The sequence below is a fragment of the Hibiscus syriacus genome, unplaced genomic scaffold (assembly GCF_006381635.1).
Source record: "Hibiscus syriacus cultivar Baekdansim isolate YM2019G1 unplaced genomic scaffold, ASM638163v2 tig00012493_pilon, whole genome shotgun sequence".
Taxonomy (NCBI): Eukaryota; Viridiplantae; Streptophyta; class Magnoliopsida; order Malvales; family Malvaceae; genus Hibiscus; species Hibiscus syriacus.
In genome coordinates this window covers 243,874-263,428 of record NW_024062284.1, presented here as the reverse complement: position 1 = coordinate 263,428, position 19,555 = coordinate 243,874, and the positions used below count along the sequence as shown (strand labels likewise).

General features: G+C 36.0%; 3 protein-coding genes and 1 pseudogene across 4 annotated transcripts; 2 read left to right on the top strand and 2 right to left on the bottom strand.

Annotated features, from left to right (window-relative positions):
* The first annotated feature begins 29 nt into the window (after nucleotides 1–29).
* LOC120205497 (methylesterase 2-like) lies at nucleotides 30–296 on the top strand. Its single transcript, XM_039205351.1, has one exon. It carries the CDS (start codon nucleotides 30–32, stop codon nucleotides 294–296), a length of 267 nt encoding a protein of 88 aa, XP_039061282.1.
* Nucleotides 297–3,858: 3,562 nt separating this feature from the next.
* LOC120205510 lies at nucleotides 3,859–4,814 on the top strand (annotated as a pseudogene).
* Nucleotides 4,815–5,414: 600 nt separating this feature from the next.
* LOC120205511 (autophagy-related protein 101-like) lies at nucleotides 5,415–8,253 on the bottom strand. 2 transcript variants are annotated; one of them, XM_039205362.1, is made up of 7 exons: nucleotides 8,034–8,253; nucleotides 7,880–7,916; nucleotides 7,650–7,735; nucleotides 7,429–7,524; nucleotides 7,084–7,249; nucleotides 6,809–6,968; nucleotides 5,415–5,761 (listed from the first exon to the last, which is right to left on the bottom strand). In XM_039205362.1, the coding sequence occupies exons 1-7, from the start codon at nucleotides 8,064–8,066 to the stop codon at nucleotides 5,749–5,751; spliced, it is 591 nt and encodes a 196-aa protein (XP_039061293.1). In that variant the 5' UTR covers nucleotides 8,067–8,253; the 3' UTR covers nucleotides 5,415–5,748. The 2 variants fall into 2 exon arrangements, with proteins under 2 accessions (XP_039061293.1, XP_039061291.1); XM_039205360.1 differs by having other exon boundaries at nucleotides 5,415–5,700.
* A 10,322-nt stretch (nucleotides 8,254–18,575) lies between these two features.
* Nucleotides 18,576–19,328, bottom strand: LOC120205496. Its single transcript, XM_039205350.1, has one exon. The coding sequence runs from the start codon at nucleotides 19,326–19,328 to the stop codon at nucleotides 18,576–18,578; it is 753 nt and encodes a 250-aa protein (XP_039061281.1).
* Between the last annotated feature and the right edge of the window lie 227 nt (nucleotides 19,329–19,555).

Genomic DNA, 19,555 nt, shown 5'->3' with positions numbered 1-19,555 from the left:
CCATAGTGGTAGAGAGAGAACTAAAAGAGATGGAGAAGAAAGAGGGTCATTTTGTTCTAGTTCATGAAGCCTTCCATGGAGCTTGGTGTTGGTACAAAGTGATAGCTCAGCTTAAATCAATGGGCCACAAGGTTACAGCTTTGGGTGTGGCTGGTTCTGGGATATTCATCGAATTTCCGATTACTTTGAACCATTGGTCAACTTCATTGAATCGCTCCAACCTGATTCTAGTATGCACAGAAGCTGCCATGAAAATGGAAAGATTCCCTAAAAAATTAGCTGTTGCAGTGGCATAAGTTGCTATGATTCCCACTGCACATCCTAAAAACATACAGTCATTACTTATATAGACAAAAGCTAAAGCTAGTTTTGTTAAACTCTAATTGTTATTGAATACTACAAATTATGTAGCAGTGAATATTACAAAATGGACCGAATAAAGGAGCGGCCCTCAAACTTGACATGGAAAAAACATATGATAGAGTTGAAAGGAAATTTGTTACAAATGTGATGGGTAAAATGGGGTTTAGAAATTCTTTTATTCATCTCATTTTTCAATGTATTTCTACTGTCCTATTGTATTAGAATTAACGACAAGCTTTTAAGGATTTTCAAATCGGAAAGGGGACTTGGACAAGGAGATCTCCTGTTTCCATACCTTTCCTTATTTTGTTCTTAGGGATTATCAGCTACATTTATTGCCGAGCAGCGATGCAGCTCTATCAAAGGAGTTCGAGCAAGTATTCGAGGTCCAAGAGTCGAGCATCTCTTTTGTACATACAATCGCCTGCTCTTTATAAGAATTCCATGCATTAGGCCAAACGTGTTAAGGAAGTTCTGGATATGTACGAGTCGTCTTCTGATCAAAAAATCAACTTTGATAAGTTTATGATCTACTTCGGTGCAAAGACTAGAGATGAAGATCGAAGCACCATTGCAACTGTCTTGGGTGTACACGAACAATTTGAGTCGGGTATGCATCTTGGACTTCCTCTCACATTGGGACGAAATAAGCTTAATGCATTCGGCTTCATTCGAGACAAAGTGGTTAAAAGAATTCAAGGTTGGACCAATAACCTTCTTTCCTTTGGTGGAAGGGAGGTCTTTGTCAAGTCGGTTGCACAAGCCCTTCCGACGTACGTCATGTCTTGCTATCTTCTTCCGAGCGGGGTGATTGACTCGATTACATCGCACATGCAGTCTTTCTGGTGATCGGTAAAGTAAGATGCTCAGGAATGGCCGTTAATTGCTTGGAACAAAGTTTGTAGGGCTAAAAGAGATGGCGGAATGAGATTTCGAGATCAAACTTTTCAATATAGCACTATTGGGAAGCAAGTATGGAGATTTTTGCACAAACCGGTATCACTGCTTTTCAGTATTTTCAAATCCAAATACTTTCCTCAAGCATCGTTTCTTGATGCAAAGCTTGGGAACAAGGCTTCATTTGCGTGGTCTAGCATTTTTCAAGTCAAGGATGCACTCAAAGACGGATTCTTTTGGAGAGTGGATTTCAATGGCCACTCACGTGTTCATTTGTCCTTTGGGGAGGATCAAACTCGATCCACTTATCCTGCAGCTACGTCGATAACGAAGACAAACCCCTTAAATGCAAGGATCTCACGATCCAATGAGTTCCGAGATGGGATCTGGACAAGGTTAAAAGAATTCTACAACCTCAAGATGCGCAAGCCATCCTTGGTGCTGAGATCTCTCCGATTGAAAGTGATCATCTCATTTGGGAGCATCATAACACGGGCTGCTACTCTACTAAATCTGGACATAACTGGCTTTTAATGTTTGCTGGAACAGAGCGTGATCACTCTCCTATTTGGAGATCTATGTTGAAGCTTCTCACTCTCCCGAAGATCAAGTATTTAGCTGGAGGGCTTGCCATGAAGCGCTGCCCACGGGGATCAGGTTAGCGACTGCAGTTCCGGGCTATAGTTTGTGTCCAATGTGTCAACAAGAGGAGGAGACTGTGATAAATGCGCTTAGGGACTGTCGGCTTGCAAAATAGATTTTGGTGCTCTCAGGTTTGCCAAAAAATGTCATAGACTCTAGGACCTCAAGTTGCAAGGAGTGGTTTGAAGATTCTACCTCAAAGATGGATAGAGACAGTCTCGCGAGGTTTGCGGGGCTCCTTTGGAATATTTAGAATCGTAGAAACAAATGGATACACAAAAATGATCTTCAGGAAGTTTGAGGTTTTTAACGCGGCCTGGGTGCCATGAACCGGTTATAAAGAGGCAATGGGAAATATGCCTATAGCCCCCCGTCAATGCGGGCTGCCTTCGGACCAAGAAGTGGAGAAAACCAGAGATTAATTGGATCAAAATTAATGCTGATGATGCCTTCTTTACTAGCACTAGAGAAGTGGCTGTTGGCATTGTGGACTGCGACCACCATGGCATGGTTGTTGATGGGGTGGCGAAAGAGATGGATAGAACAATTACAGCAGAATATATTGAACCCCTGGCTTTTACGAAAGGCATACGCATGGCGATGGAAAACGGATGGGATCAAGCGATAATTGAAGGGGATGCAATATCCATTGTGAACCGCTTGACTAACCAACATGAAGACAATTTGGTTACTGGATTGTTGCTCGACGAGGCACGCTCACTTGCTACTTGTCAGGACACCAAACATCAAAGTTCATTACGTCAACTGCGTAGCAAACCGAGGGTTGCACACACTCTTGTTGATTGGGCTTTATCGATAAACAATCCTTTTTGGGTTTTTCATGAAGAATCAAAATGTATAAAAAAAACGATATAATTCTTGATGCTATTGCATTTGAATAAATCCACCTTTTAAATTTCAAAAAAAAAAAAAAAAAACTTAAGTCCCCAATGATTGAAATGATCATAGCAATGTATTCTTTTAGCAACTTTCAGTTGTTTTTTTTAAAGAACTTTGTAACTTACTATGTAATTATTTTTAAAAGTTAGATGAATTATAGAATTCATATATAAATTTTTAACAATTTATGTAATTATGTAAAATGCAACGAATGTAATAGAAAAGTTAAAATATTATAACATTTTTCGTAATTATGAATTCGACTGAAAAACTATTCAAAATTTGTGAGTAATTATAATAAAATTAAAGAAGTATATAATTTGTTAGATATTTATTAACAATTTTTTTAATTTTTTAAAATTATTTATAACTTAAGAATTTTAAAATAATTTTTATAATAACGCATAATGTTATTTCACTTCCTTAAATAATCAAAAGGAAAAACATTCAAACTTTGTGAGTAATTACTATAAAATTAGATAAACCATAGCATTTATTAGAGACTAACGTAAAATGTTACAGAAAAAAATTAAAAATCTTAAAACAATTTACGGTATTACGTATAATGTCATTCCATTTCCTCAAATAACCAAAATAAAAAGTATTCAAACTTTATGAGTAATTACCATCAGGTTAGAGGAACTACATAGTTTATTAGAGATTTATTAGCAATTAATGAAATTATTACAAAAATTACAGCAAAAAAATGATGTAACAATTTTCGTAATTGCATAAAAAAGTAATTTTTTAGAATCATTGAATACAGTGACGAATCCTAAAATTTTTTTAGAATAGACACATATTATCCACGTAAAATTTTTAAATAGATCGAGTACAAATGATCTTTTAAGTCTTACGTTTTTGTTTTGTTGTAACTTTTAGTTGTTTTGAGAAGTTAGAAAACTCACTGAAAACGACCATAAAGTGACGATTGTTTTGAGGTCAGCAGATTTGAGTTGCCGAAGCCGCACATAAGTTTGAGATAAATTGGCTACCGTATGTCAAAGGGAAGCCGTTGACGTTGTTCCGTGGTGTAAGAGAGTGAACCAAGAAGAGATGGAGAAGAAAGAGGGTCACTTTGTGCTGGTTCATGGAGCCTGCCATGGAGCTTGGTGTTGGTATAAAGTGATAACTCTTCTCAAATCGATGGGGCATAAGGTTACAGCTTTGGACATGGCTGGTTCCGGGGTTCATCCGAAGCGGTTCCATTCTTTTGTCGATTACTTCCATTGATGAGTTTCATGGCATCACTCCAACTAGAGGAGAAGCTGATTCTAGTAGGTCACAGCCTGGGTGGGTAAAGCATATCAGCTGCCATGGAAAGATACCCTGAAAAAGTTGCTGTTGCAGTATTTGCCACTGCTTACATGCCTAGTTCAAGTCTCCCTTGTCAAACTCTTTCTCAACAGGTGCATGCTTTTCCGCATTTCTTACCAGATTGGTTGTCTGGTTCTTAATCTCAACTCCCATTAATACTGTTTTTTTTCTGGGACAGTTCAATGAAACATTGGATTCCGACAAGACCATGGACACAGAATATGTGTTCCCCAATGGAATAGATAGGCCTCCAACTTCACGAATCTTGGGGCCTAATTTCATGGCATCCAATTTATACCAGTTATCCCCACCTGAGGCTAGTTCAAGTTCAATCAATAACCCTTCATCATTTTACATATTTCTTTTTCAGTTTTTAAGCATCCCCATTGTTTTGTTTGTTTAGGGGTCAGGATTTAACGCTTGCACAAACTTTAGTCAGACATGTTGGCCTCTTCAACGATGAAGAGTCAATCTAGGCTGTTGCAGTCACCAAGGAGAAACATGGATCGATTCGTCAAGTTTTCATAGTTTGCGGCAAAGATCGTATCATAAAAGAAGAATACCAAAGGTGGATGATTGAAAACAATCCGCCGGACGAGGTAAAGTCAATTCCGGGCTCGGATCATATGGTCATGTTTTCAAGACCCGATGAACCGTGCTCTTGCCTTCAAGAAATTCCAGACAAATATACTTGACAGAGTCATTGATGAGCTATTACTCTCACTACTTGGAATGTGCTCGACTTCACTGTTAACCGTTAAGTCTTCTTGACTGAAGCAGCTGAAATAAGATGAATAAAGGTCAAAACTTCCATTCTCTTCTACAATTTGGAATAGCTGGCGATCTGGAAAGTTTTGCTGCAATCTTATTGAATTCAACTTTTTTGATCAATCATACACTAAGAATTTATTAGCCATGCGTGGTAAAATGTTTGAAAAATTACGAACCATTGATGGATATATATATATTTTAGTAAATATATAGAACTGAATCATTTTCATAATCTTCAAAATCCTTGGTCGAAACTGCTAACTAATCTAAAATTTAGTAGAAAATTTCATTGATACTCGACGGTTATGTAAACAAATTGCATTTGGGTAAAATCAGAAACTTTTATTTAATTTTTTTCAAATTTTTTATTAACATTGTATTTACAATTAAGATGTACTATCATTTCACGTAAAAATTAATTAAAATAATGTACTTCAATTTTAATTACTTTGGAAATTCAGACATCATATACGATACGAATATAGCAAACACAATTCCGACACGTAGGGTTGAGTTCATTTTAAGTAATAGGATTGTACAGTGAATGATGGCATGATATTTACAAGCTGATAGATTCGAATTATGCACATTGCTATTATACCTTTAACCCTGCCTGTCTGCTTCATTAGCTTTCATCTGATCATCGCTGTGCTTTGTTACAAGTTCTATTCATGCATTTAAGAATATCTCGAGTAGTGGAACGGTTTTTACCCGAGTGCTGCTTAGTCCGGTAATCAGCTGAGCATGGTTGGATGCCCACTGTGGAGCATCCTCTTGATCATGTCCATTCCGAATGCAGAATCTGATGAACTGAGTCATGGCAGCACAATATTAACTCACCATTTCTAAACATGTTCCTCATTGAAATTTCCTAACAAACAGAGATGAGAATGGCAACAACAGCTCATCAAAACAAAAGCCAGAGATCCAGCGCCACTCAATAGAACCTACTCTACTTGACCAATTTGACTAGAGTTATTTTTCGCACGCTTAGTTCAAATATCTCAATTGGAAAAATGAGAACATCAACATAAAGCAATCAGTTTCAGTTAAAACCTAACTTCATAACCATAAGAAGTTCTCCAAATGTCTTCCACAAATCAAAACACTTGATATATATATAAATATATATAGAGAGCAAAATCACTCTCTGACCTCCGCTATAGATATAATACTTTTATCATCTCTTGCTTGTATTAAACGAAGTGTCAAGCATCTTACATCTACCACAAGCAAGAACTCGTCACATTGGAATCAAGTGGGAAGGATAATGGAACGCTAGACAGAAAAATGAAAAAATATATTTTTTTTTCTTTTTTGAATGAATGATTGAAGACAGAAAAATGAATATTAAGCTACTGTTTTCAAGAAGTAAAGCCTATTAGGTGTTACCAAAGAAACCGAATAAACTGAACCATAATGTTTGGATGGTTAATGGTTCACAAGTTTAAAAACCACAACTGGATGAGGATAAATACTATTAATAGTAGTGAAGAGAGGGAGGGGGGAGATTTACAAGTGTTGCTTTCAACATTAACAGCTTACTCAAGCAAAAACCACTCAAATGTATTTACGTACCATGCATACTCTGTAGCAGAGGACAATAAGAAACAAATTTTACTAGATTAAAAAAGAATCTCACTTCTGTTTTATTCCTAATCTGAGTTGGAATCTGCTTTTAGATTCAGCCATTAAAATCTTTAATAATTCATCATTGGGCCACTCATTTATTTCATAATCTTCTTAGACATAAACTCATTCGTATTATTTGAACTTTACAACTAGATATAATAAGATTTTGACGAGAAACACCAAAGTTCTGGTGCAAAAGAGCAGAACAAATAACAATGCAACTTTCCACTACCATAATTCATCTTACAACTAACCTGAAAAAAAAAGTAATGAAGAGGAAGCTGACCTTGGTATGGTAATTTCATATGGAAAATAGATGACACCCTCAGATATAGGCGGTAGATGGTCCTTCTTCTCATTAACAAACTTTATTATTTGAAACAGAACCTCTCGAAGAGATGCTTCAACCATCACTCTATGAGAACTTCTCTCCTCATTAGCACTCTCTATTTTAATGAACATATATAACCATAAATGAAGAAGAAAATAAAATTAGTTTTCAAAGAAAGTACAGACAATTTACAAAATTTTTTAAAATCGAGGCTTTAAGCATGGTTTTACCTCTGGGGTCAACGACCACTTTGGTATGATGAGACTTGCTTGAATGGCGTTTTGGGTGTTGAATCACATTCAAATTGACATACCATTGCTCCCAATATAAGCGTTCGGTTTTGTTAGCGAACCAAGATGGCTGCTTGCTTTTCACCTCATAAAACGATAAGCATATCTGCACCGCAAGAGAAAAACTCATATTCGAAGCAAGATGCATGCTAAAATGTAAAAGGCAATGACCGTATACATCCCGCAACATAAGTGAAAATCAAACCTTAACATAAAATAAGAAGCAATGGTTGCTATATTCTAAATGAGTTCGCAAGAACTATAAGTGAAGTGGAGATAACAGACCTGACTTTTCTTATTGGGATGTTTTTCCACCCAACTTACGAAATGATCAATCTTCTCATCTATTTTCTTCTCAAGTTCCACATCCCCACATTGCACCTACTTGTTACAAATGCGAATTCGGGGAAAATGCAAAACACAGATTTCAAACGCTAGTGAAAAATCAGGAAACAGAAGCGGTAATTTTGATTGGAAAAGTAGAACTGAAAACATGAATTACTCACGTAAGTAATTTCAAAAAGCTCCAAATCAACATCTTTGGGCCGAAGTAGACCTAATGCTCTATGAAACACAATAGTATGTAAAATGCCTGCCATTATGAATTTAAAAGGGAAAAAAATCTTTAACTGCTCAAATAAATCAAATAAAAACAACTGAAAACCCCCCGGGGAATTTGATAATCAAAATTCATTATGAAAAAAAGGAAAATATAGAAATCGAACAGTTAACTTACAACGCAAAACTTCGCGAATTTCGAAATGCTCCACTTTCTAAATAGAATATTGTTAAATTTAGCAAAAAGTGATGGAACTTTTCAATCAGAAGCATAAATAGAGCTTTTCAATTTGAAAGAGTGAAAGAAACGGTAAAGAGAAAATTTTGATTACCAGTTCTTTGAGTTGACAGACTTCGCAGTTCATGATGATAGTTTCAAGAGGGAAACCCAAAACAAACGAATAGAAAAAAAAAACAAAGAAGATTGGATCGATCAAACCCTAGATTTCGATCGTAGATTGTTTTACTTTAGAGAATCCATCTTTTAATCGACGAGAGTCCTCCTTTTACTTTGTTTAAGCTTGGGTAAATCTCTTTTCTTACTTTTCTTCCTTTCTTTTGTGGTTTTTGAATAATAAAATTTAAATGGCTTACGTAAAAAAGTAATATAACTTGTTTACTCCTACTCCGAGTACTTAAACGGCGTCGGTTTCCCGATTAAAAGAGACGGGCTTATTGACGGGCCGTACCAGCAGGCCAGAAGTAATTGTCGATATGGCCTATGGGTTATTCTGTTGGGTCTTTTGTCCCAAACGCTCTATAATGACTAGACTCCAGTTTCAGGGTTTTTTTTCTTTTGCCCAATAGGGCAACCCGGAATTTTTTTTAGTAAAATAGGACACAAATATTTTTATTTTGGGTCTACGTTATTTTCTACAATGTTCATGAAACTTATCACGTCGAGTTGATGACTTTTAATAAAACATATTTTTTTTATTAAATTTTATCATATTGAGATAAAAAGTTTGAATAAAAAATATTTTTTTATTCAAACTCATCACCTTGACATGATGAGTTCCAAGTCATTGTAGCAAATGTCATAGATCCCAAAATAAACTTTCATATGTCCTATTGAACTATTTTTTTGGGTTTTGGTATATTGGGTCAAAAAAACCTTAATTTCACTTAGTTGTGGGACCCGACTCGACCCGACTCAGTACCGATCTGTTCAAGGGATTCCGTTTAATAGGATTCGATTTGAATGTTCGGTTCATTGATTCAGTGTGAATGTATCATTTATTGGGTTCTATTTGGACGCAGTTTGGTTCATAGGTTTGATTCGAAATTGTTGTTAGAGTCTTGTTAAGAATAAATTTTGATCGGATTAGATCAGCTTTGATTTGAATTCGCATAAGTAAAACAGTGAAGAGTGTAGAAATTAATATTCTAATAATTTTTGTTGTTGTTTTAACCCATTATATTTTTTAAAGAAATATATATATATATATATATATATAATTGAAGTGATTAATAAGAGGAAGGATTATTTAAATTCATTTATAAAGTTATATCATCGTCTGATTCATTAATATTATAAAAAAAGATTATACCCACTCTAAGATCAAATATTGTATTGGTTATACCTAGATCAAGAGATTGGGTGGACTCGTGAACAGGTTCGCTTGGTGGTTTGGTTTAGTGGTTCGGCTCCGTATCTTCCTCAATTAATGATATGGTAAAATATAATTTACCAAGTTTCTATCAAAAGGGCCCTCGTCAGTCTGTTTATTGTGATTCTTGATTTGATGCGTCTCCCCTATGTTTATCTTGTTAGTCTAAGCAATTACCAATTATAAATTTAGATGGCAAGGGTTCTTCAACATTGCCGTATAAAATTTTCTAGAGAGAATGTTTGAAACTTAAATTCTACGTTAGGAATCAGTCATTTCCATCACGGATTTGGTTTTTCGAATAAACCAACAACACAATTTCCCTATGTCCGGACACTGATACAAACACAAGAAAGCTCAAGTCTGAGGTTATAATTGATTTGGTTAAATGTTGATAGTATACTAACAACCTGTTGATTTAGTGGGATGAGACATTAGATTTTTTTTTTTAATTGAAAGAAACTAAGCAAAGCTTAGGTTACGGGCAGAGAGGAGATTCCTTCTCTATCAATGGAAAGGAGAGATTCCACAGCTTGAGGGGGTATTTCATAAAGCACCATCTGCGCCACAGAAGACGGGGCCATTTTTGCAAGCGAATCAGCTACAATGTTTGCACCACGGGGGATCCAGATTAGGCGAGTGCTCGATGTTGTCTACGCAAGGTAGTGATGGCACGAACGAGGGAAATTGGACTGTTTCCTGCATTGGGATCATCAAGGAGCTTCACGGCCTGCTTGCAATCTGTTTGAATCTCCAATCGCTCCACATCTAGGCTGTCAGCAAGAAGAAGACCCTCATAAATACCCCAAAGCTCAGCCTGCAAGATTGAAGAGTGCACAACGTTTTTGCTAAATCCATAAATCCAGGCACCTTCCTCATTTCGGATCACTTGAGCATCCGCACCAATACCTGTCGAAAGGTGAATACTACCATTTGAGTTTAGACACAACCATCCCGACTTGGGTTTTCTCCAGACGAGGCTAGTGATGGTCGGGCGAGTGGTGGGAGGAGAAGACGAGCTCCCAAGACCGTAAAGCTTCGCCCAATGATGAGCACATCGAAGAACATCAGGAGGAGCAAAAGAATAACTTGTAAAGAGTTTGTCATTTTGTCGTTTCCAAATCTACCAGGTGAGGGAGGCAAAAAGCATAGACCAAGGGACGTTACTCATCGAGGCATTGGAATTATTCCTCAAGTTGGAAAGGATCCAGACCTCAAGGTCGTCATGGAAGAAAGACGCATGCATGTGGCGAGGTAAGATTTGTACCCAAAGATTACATGCTTGAGGACAGTCTCGCAGGACATGGGTAATGGTTTCTTGTGTAGCACCACAAGCAGAGCAAGAGGCATCATGGGAGAGAGCGTCGGACCCGTTCGGAGTTTGTCACAAGTTTTCGATTGAGTGATAACAAAAAAAAATAGGCGTAGCCGTTAAGGAATGGAGAGGCTCCAAATGAATTTCTAATCGGCATTGGTGGCAGCCCAGTTCCTGTAATATCCCAAATTTTGACTAGTGACTAAAATGTATGTTTGGAAAATTTTGTGACTAAAGTGTAAACTTTGAAAATTTTAGGGACCAAAATTTTATTTTAAAAAGTTATATATTTTAGCTTGTAAATGAATAGTTTGACCTAAAACAAGTATTTTCTTGGGAATCAGATTTTCAGTACGAGATTTGTGTTTAAAGCTATAAAGCGATAAAGTTAGGTATTGAAATCGAATAATCGAATCAAACTAAAATTTAAAAAAAAATGTTATAATAATCAAGAAATTGGTCATTTTCATCTTGTTGTTCTTCTCTTGGCCGAACCACCTTGCTCAAGGTAAGAAAAATTTTTGTTTTGATTTTTGAAGTTATACACTTGCTTTTTGGATTAAGCAATTAAATAGAGAATTAATCTGCATGAAATTCTCTATCATTTGGTACCAATATTTCATGGTGAAGATGCTTGTGTGTTGAGATTGGAATTAGGGTTTATGTAGAATTTTTGGAGTTTGAAGAATTGAAGAAGAATTTTGATGTTTTTAAGGTTGGAGATTAATTCTAAGACATGTATGATGATTATTATGATGTGTATATGTTTTTATACTATTTGGCCTAATTAGGGTTTTTGGAAATGTTGGGATTTTGATGTAATTTGATGTTGTTATGGTTAGAATAACATGAATTTAATCTAAGGAAGTTGAATTCATGCTTGTAATTAAATGAAAATCAAGTCTTAAAATACTTGTTATATTCGACCATAAGGGGAAATTAAGGGAGAAATATTGAAAAATTTCCTATGGTCTAGAAATGATATTAGAAGTGTTCTATGTATTTTGGAAATCAATTTGGATCCATTTAGAAACTTGAGTTAGTAAAAGGACTAATATACAAGTTTTGAGAATTGTGGGACATTATTGCATAAATGTGATAGATGGAGTGTTAATGCTGAATTTTAATATTAGAAATGCTGGAATTTAAGTTAGAAAGTTGATTGGAACTAAATTTCAAGTTTGGTAAAGCTCGAGGGTGGAATTCGAAAAGTCTCAATATTATAGGGACTTGATTTCAAGTTTATTAAATGTGGAAGTATCATTTGGGTAATTATTGAAATGCTGGAAATTATATTTAGTATGATGATTTTTGGGTTTAATTGTTAAGTTGAGATTTAATTGTAAGTTTATCAAGTTGTGTGATTGAAATTGAAAAGTCTAAGAAAGTTTAGGATGAAATTGTAACCTTTTGAATGTTTAAGTGTTGATTTGAATATTTTAGTAAGGTACTGGAAATTTTATGTGATTAATGTAAAATGATCATAATGGTGAAGGGTTATTATGAATTAAATGGGAAAGTTAATATGAATTCTAAAAAGAATTCATAATTTATGGTTTGATGGTGTAATTGGCAAAAATCGAAGGGTTGATAGTGAAAATAAATATTCATGGGATTGAATAATCATTTTGAGAAGTTTGAAATTATAAAGGAAGTATGATTTAGTTTTATATCGATTTAAATATTGATTTTATTTCTATCGAATTTTATAATTTCGTTTAGATTATGTTAGTTTGATACTAACATATAGTTTGAATACTTTATATAATTATATAACGTCGTCAAACCATGGTAAATCTAGTGATCCAAGTAGTTTGAAAGGGAAGGAAAAGTGTGGGATCGAGAAGAATATTGTGGAGAAAGTTCGATGGCGAGATAAATGTGAGTGAATTTAATTTGTATTTATGTCATCAAACAAACATTGGCTTGAGATGAGCCAGTGTCGGAGTTGCGTTAAAAAGTGACTCCTAGTGCATGTGAAGTATGATTCAAGCCTATATGTTCAATTGGTAAGCTAATAGAATTAGTGAATACATTAAGGATGCAAGTTGATGAAATCTGCTAAAAATTATGTTATATATAGTAAGTTTAGAAATTACCAGAAATTCTAAAAAAATAATTGAAGGATGAATCTTATATCATTGAATTTGTATATCAGTCTAGTTTCTTTTAGAACAAAGGAAAATTGATTTCGAGGAGTATACAAAAAAATATGAATTTTTAATCGGTGATAAATAAAAAATAGGGCAACATATTTTGCCTAAAATAACTTCTATAAGTCAACTTTGAAAATTCTTTATAAATTGTACAAGTGAAAATAGACATAGTGCCTTATATGGTTAGATTCTTATTCGAGTCTAGTTTTTAGTGGTACAAACAGAATAATTTTTATCTTTAGATTAATACAGAATAATATTTCTTTGAAGATAGTGCAAACTGTCAGAATGTGAAATTTGAATAAATAGTGTAGTTGAAACAATGGAAATCAAATGATTAAACCTAAAGCTTAGTGAGGCTTATATTTTGATTTATAAGTAAAGTGTTAAAATGAGTACATTAATTTATTCGATTAAATTGATTGAGGACGACTTGTGATAATTCAACCTCATACTATTTTAAAGTATGTTTTATGTTTTAAATATGAATTTTTATATAATGTTTGCATGAATATTTTATGAGTGATTAGGGTATGAATTGTCCTAAATTATGATTTTTTATGAGAACGAAATTGGAAAATGCTACCGATTGAAAATGTTGAATTATAAATAAATGAAATATGATCTGAAAGCCCATTGTATGTTGCATTGAGAGTCGTGGGTGCATAAGGTGGAGTGATTATAATATACTGGGGTGTTACCTGAAGGTGCACTAGTATATATTATGATGAGATTGCACTTTGTGTGCACATTACGATTCTGATATGATAGAATTGTGCGTACTTATATGTTCCGATTTTGATATATTGTGGTGTACCGGTGGGTGCACTAGTATATATATATATATATATATATATATATATATATATATATTGATGTGCTTGCACTTTGTGCATATTCTGATTCTGATGTAATTGCACTATGTATGCTCATTTCTGATGTGATATAATGTAGTGTTACCAGTGAGTACACTAGTATATTTTCAGATGTGATTGAACTTTGTGTGCATATTATGATTCCGATATGATAACACTCGTTTGACTTACGTACATTGTATTCTCTTACATATACATTGGGCTATAACAGTAAATGTGAAAGTATGACAGAAGTATGAAAGAATGCAATATAGAATCGAAGTGAAAGTTCTGAAATATGTTTAAATGAAAAAATAAGTCTGAATGAAAAGAATATTATGTTGTTTTTTATATTTAATGACGATTTACATGATTTTTGATAAAATCATGAGATGATGATTTTCAGGTTTTCAAGAGGAAATAACATGAATAGTCTGGTTTGAAAGTTTTAAACTTTTATTTCAATTTTAGACTTATGTTTATAATGTTTTACGAAATCTTATGTTTTATCTCATTTTAGCTATGTTATTGCCTCACGAAGTTTACTTAGCGTGTGATGATTTTCACGAGTAAAGAAAAGAAAGTGAAGTGAGGAGCATGCCAGCATCTTGTGAAAATCAAACCTACCGACAATATCTGTAAGACATCCCAACTTGACTTATTAATGGCATATACATTATATCCATTGCGTTGTTTTATCAGATTTATATTAAAAAAGGGTTTGAAATAGCAATCGAGAATTGTTTTATTGTTTGGTTAATTTCAGTTATAATCTTATTTATGAATGAATATTATGAATGGTTTTAAATATGTTTAAAACAAGCAACATTAGGCAGTTGTATATAGATATGAAATAGCATAAAACTGCCTAATTGCTGTATAAAATTAACTTTGTTTAGAACGATAAATTATTATGTTATGACTATGCATACTAATGGAAAAAGATTTTTAATTGATAAAAAAGAATATTTTAAACCGAAATAAAATTTTTTAAGCATTTAGGCTCAGCAAATGTCTGTCGAATTAATGTGACATCATTAACTCGTATTATAAGACGTATACGAGCTATGGGTATTACAGTTCCGATCACATAAAGTGGCATACGTTGTTTTGAGATTAAAGGCATAGTCATGAGAGCATCTCCATGTGATATCATCATCAATGTCATTTGCAGAATGAGCCTTCATATCGAGTATATGATTTAAAGCATAAGGTGTCACCAAAGAGGATAAGGCTTCTTCATTCCATGCTCTATTCGGGAGCGTAAAGACAGAAACACTCAAGATCATCAACCAAATTCTGAGTTATTGCATGAGGCCTCAACGCACCAATGGAAGGGACCCAAACATAGTCCCAGAATATAACCGTAGGACCATTTCCGAGAGACCAGAATAGACACGGTAAGAGAGAATTCCAGACATTGGAGAGACCACTCCACATGGGGAAACAAAATTGAAGCGAGATCGAGATGGGACATGGCTCGGTTACATTATATTTATATCGTAAAGCCCAAATCCGAAAAGAGCATGTATTAGTTAACATTGCATACTCATTTTTCATGAAAAAAAACCATATAATGTTCATGGGCACGAATAACGCCAACTCATCGCTCACGTGGTTAAGAAAGTGTTTCCCAATTAATCAAAGAGATCTTATTCCCGGTATTATAAGAGCCCTAAATAAACTGCCTAATACATTTTTCAATGTCATTGGAGACACGCTTCAGAAGGACCAAAGTTTACATGAAATATATCGGGATTGCTCCAAGGATAGCCTTAGCGAGAGTCATGCAGCCAACCATAAAAAGAGTTCGAGCTGCCCAACCACAGAGTTTTTTATTTAACATGTCCAAAATGAAAGAGTAATCCGAATAAGTGGGTCACTTATGGAAAACATGTACCCCAAGATATTTTCCAATGGAGTCTATAACCCGAAATCCTAATCTGGAAGAAATTGAACATTGGATGCTTGTCTCAGTGTTCAGTGAAAAATAAAGAAGTTTCTTAGATTAGCTAACCTTGTGTCCTGAGTAATATCTAAACTCTGAGAGAATAGCCTCAACAATGGTGGCCTGATGAACATCGACATGAGCATAGAGAATCTGATCGTTCGCAAAAAACAAATGAGAGACATGTAAACCATTCTGACGAAAGTGAAATGGAACCCATGTACCATTGGTAACTACTTCTGAAATCTGATGCCCAAGTCGCTCTATAGCAAGAACAAAGAGGTATGGAGAAAGCGGGTCACCTTACTGAATACCACGTTATGGGGTGAAAGATTGCGATGGAGCACCATTCTATTAAACTTGAATAGAGGAAGCGGTGATACAAGTCATAATCAGATTAATAAAGTTTGTCGGGAAGCATGCATCAGTGAAGGTATCTAGAATGAAATCCTAACGGATCCTATCAAACACTTTTTCAATGTCGTCTTTCATGACCATCTAATCGTTCTTTTTGCATAAACACATTATATGGATGACTTCCTGGTTAATAATAACATTTTCGGAGATTGATCGCCAATGGATGAAACTAGTTTGATTTGGGGCGACAAGAAGAGGCATGATATAATTAAACCGGCAGACAAAAACTTAAGTGATAAACTTATAGACAGTAGTGCAAAGGCTGATTGGACGAAAATCAGAAAATGACTCATGCGCATTCTTTTTGGGGATAAGAACGATGGTCGTTTTGTTAATGGAGGATTCAATTTCATCCCTTGCAAACACTGACTGGACCATGTTACACACCACATTCCCAATAATCAACCACTGAGGCTGAAAAAATTCAACATGGAGGCCATCATGACCCGATGCTTTTAGCGGTGACATATCACAAAGGGCAACATGAATTTCCAATGGGTAGGGAATGGTATTAAGCGAGGACAACTCTTCAACAGAAATAGTCGGAAATAATCCAGAAAAAGGAAAGCATCCTATTACAGGGTACTCAACCAAATACAGGTTATGAAAAAAATGAACAACTTCATCACGGAGGGTAGTTCATCATAACACCAAGTATCAATAGAAACCTTAAGAGCATAAATTTTATTATGTCACTTGCACTGCATGGCTCTGCGGTGAAAATCTTTTATATTCTGATCACCAAAAGAGATCCAATCTACCCGGGAACGTTGCTTCCAAAGAGTTTCTTCAAGGTCAAGTATTTGCTCAAGCTCTAACAACATATTATACTCAAGGTCGATGAGATAATGCGTCTGACGATTGGCAAGGGCCCTTTGAACGCCACGAATACAGGCCATAACAATCTTCTTTTTAGATCCTAAGTAGCCAAAGACTGTTTTATTCCAAAGATCAGCAACTTTAGTAAAATCCGATATTGCGTTGGCTAAAGAGTCATAGGCTTGCCAATTATCTCCGATAATACAAGAAAATACCACATGGGATAGCTAACCTAAAAAATAACGGAACTGGGAGTTTTTGGGGAAAGATGAAGAAATACCAACACTGAGAAGGAGCAGACGGTGATCGGATCACATACGGAGAAGATGAAAAACCATTGCGTCTTGGAAGGAATCATCCTAGGAGAAATTACAAATTACTCGGTCAAGACGAACCGAAGTATAGCCTATTGACCACGTAAAAGCCAGACCTTAGAACCCCATATCACGAAGACCAAAATTATAGAGATAGAGTTGGAAGTCCAAGCTTGGCCGAGAATTGGTAGCACCGCCTGATCTATCCGAGTGACTGAGGGTTGCGTTAAAGTCGCCAAGAATAATCCAAGGACTAGAAATCGAGGAAGTAAGATGGCGCAGATGAGGACAAAGACATTTTCTCTTTGTAAAGCAATGACTGGCATAGACAATAGTTGCCAAGAATGAAGTGTGATATTTTATAGAAGTGATCCTGCAGTGAACAAATTGAAATGGTTGGAGATGACGTCCACATGAACAGTGTCAAACCAATATATCCAAATTTTGCCAGAAAATCCTGCAGCTTCAATCCGGTGGGAGAAAGGAAAACCAATAGACCAAATCACCATATCGGCCTTAGAGCCATTTACATGAGGTTTGATAAAAGCCACAACATCAAGTTTATGATCGCCGAGATACTGTCAAATAGTTTGCACAAACTTCGGGTGTCCACAACCCTGAACATTCTAACAAAAAAAATTAAAATTCATAAGAAAATATTGAGTGTAAGAGGGTTACCTCAATTATTCCAACATGGAAACCACGTGGTCGCGATTATCTGGCGCATGCAAACCGAACTGGACATTTGGAAGAGTCACTTGGGATGGTGTTTGAACATGATTGATAGTGGCAGTAGTAGAGACATCGGTTACTTGGACCAAGACAATAGTGGGACCAGGATTAGGCAGTTTTGTGAGTGCTGTTGGTGGGACATGACCCAAAGCAAACAGTACATTGGAAATGTTGGGATCAGATTTCTCGGAGATCCGCAAGCAGAGTGCTTGGTGTGGTCCAGAATGGTTAATTTTTGGGACGTGTCGAAGTGACGAGAAGGGTCAGCATTCCGAGAGTTATAACTACTTTGACCAACAATGGAAGGTGATGTTCTCGTCTTTTGAATCTAGGAGTTAGAACTAGAGATAGCGAGGGGTTTACGTACCCGGTAGCATAGCTTTACCACGCGAAATTTTGGGATCTTTTTTAGGCATGCTCGGCTGGGAGGTCAGGGGTACAGCCTGAGAAGTCACATGGATGGGAGCTGAGACCGTACCATCATTATCGCTCGTCAGGGTCTCCTCTGAGGGGTATCGAGAGTTGCAAATCGGGATCATTGACTTGGAGTTTCAGTTACAATATTTTTAGGAGTTGCACCCTGCTTAAGAGTTCGTCGTTGGCGCCGTTCAACTACCATCCAAGGACCTAACATGGATTCTTGTTGTTGAACAAGTTGGGGTGGTTCAACAGGTGCGATTGCAGGAGATGGTTCACTTGGGGCATCCGATCAATTTTCAGGACAGAAATCCTTAATGTGGTTGTAACGTCCACACTGAAAGCAAACGATCGGTAAGGCTTCATATTCTACTATTTGTATATTCTCATTGACGATGAGTTTAGAGATGAGGTGGCGCGTCTGATCGATATTGATGGTTATCCTGGCGAATCTACCACGTCGACCATTTTCAGTGTGGTAGTCAATTTTCAGAACTGGAACAATACACTCTCCGATTTCATTGATAAGACTCCGTTTATATAGCGTAACTGGCAGGTTTGGTAGGAGAATCCAAGCAACTATCCGGCGTGGGAAAGGATGGGTGGTAAAGAACTCTAGGGACCAAGGTTCAAACGTTAGGTAGTGTCCGAAAATCATCCAATGACCATCAACAAGGACTTTCAAATAATCAGAGTGAGTGCGGAGTGAGATCAAAAAATAATCATTATCAATGTCCATGAGGCGAAAGGGTTGCGATGGCTTCCACAAGTTGTAAAGACGATTGCAAAGCGCAGTGTAACTGATTTTTTTGCCAAGAAGTTTGATCACAATAGTTTGATCAAAACTTTTGTTCGCTAATTCGATGACCCAATCAGAGAAATGAATTGAAATTAAGCCATTGACATTACCCCGTTTAACATCACCATCAACTATATCGATATCATCATCTTCGAAAATCTCTTCATCAATAGGCGGAATCAAATTGTCACCACCAATAAGGGTGTCTTTGAACGAGACATGGGAGGGGGCGAAGTCGGAGGGCATGGAATTGACTTGTCGAGGTCCATTCGACTAGGCAGGTGGGTGCCGGGATTAGGCGGCTCATCATCCCGGCGACAAGGTTTTTTTGAGTTAAGAGAATCAGAGAGCGGTAGCATTAGGGTTCATCCAGTCAGAAAAACTTGATAGCTGTTATTCCTTTTGTTTTTGTGAGACACTAGATTCTTTAAGCAATGTTAAGGATTTGAACCCTGACGTTTGTGAATGGAACA

Coding starts and splice junctions, on each gene's coding strand:
- LOC120205497 (XM_039205351.1), top strand. CDS start 30: ATGGAGAAGAAAGAGGGTCATTTTGTTCTAGTTCATGAAGCCTTCCAT.
- LOC120205511 (XM_039205360.1), bottom strand. CDS start 8,066: ATGAACTGCGAAGTCTGTCAACTCAAAGAACTG. Junction 6,969..7,083: donor AGTGGTCGTTGACCCCAGAG/GTAAAACCATGC, acceptor TCATTAAAATAG/AGAGTGCTAATGAGGAGAGA. Junction 5,701..6,808: donor TATGAAATTACCATACCAAG/GTCAGCTTCCTC, acceptor GCCATGACTCAG/TTCATCAGATTCTGCATTCG.
- LOC120205496 (XM_039205350.1), bottom strand. CDS start 19,328: ATGCCCTCCGACTTCGCCCCCTCCCATGTCTCGTTCAAAGACACCCTT.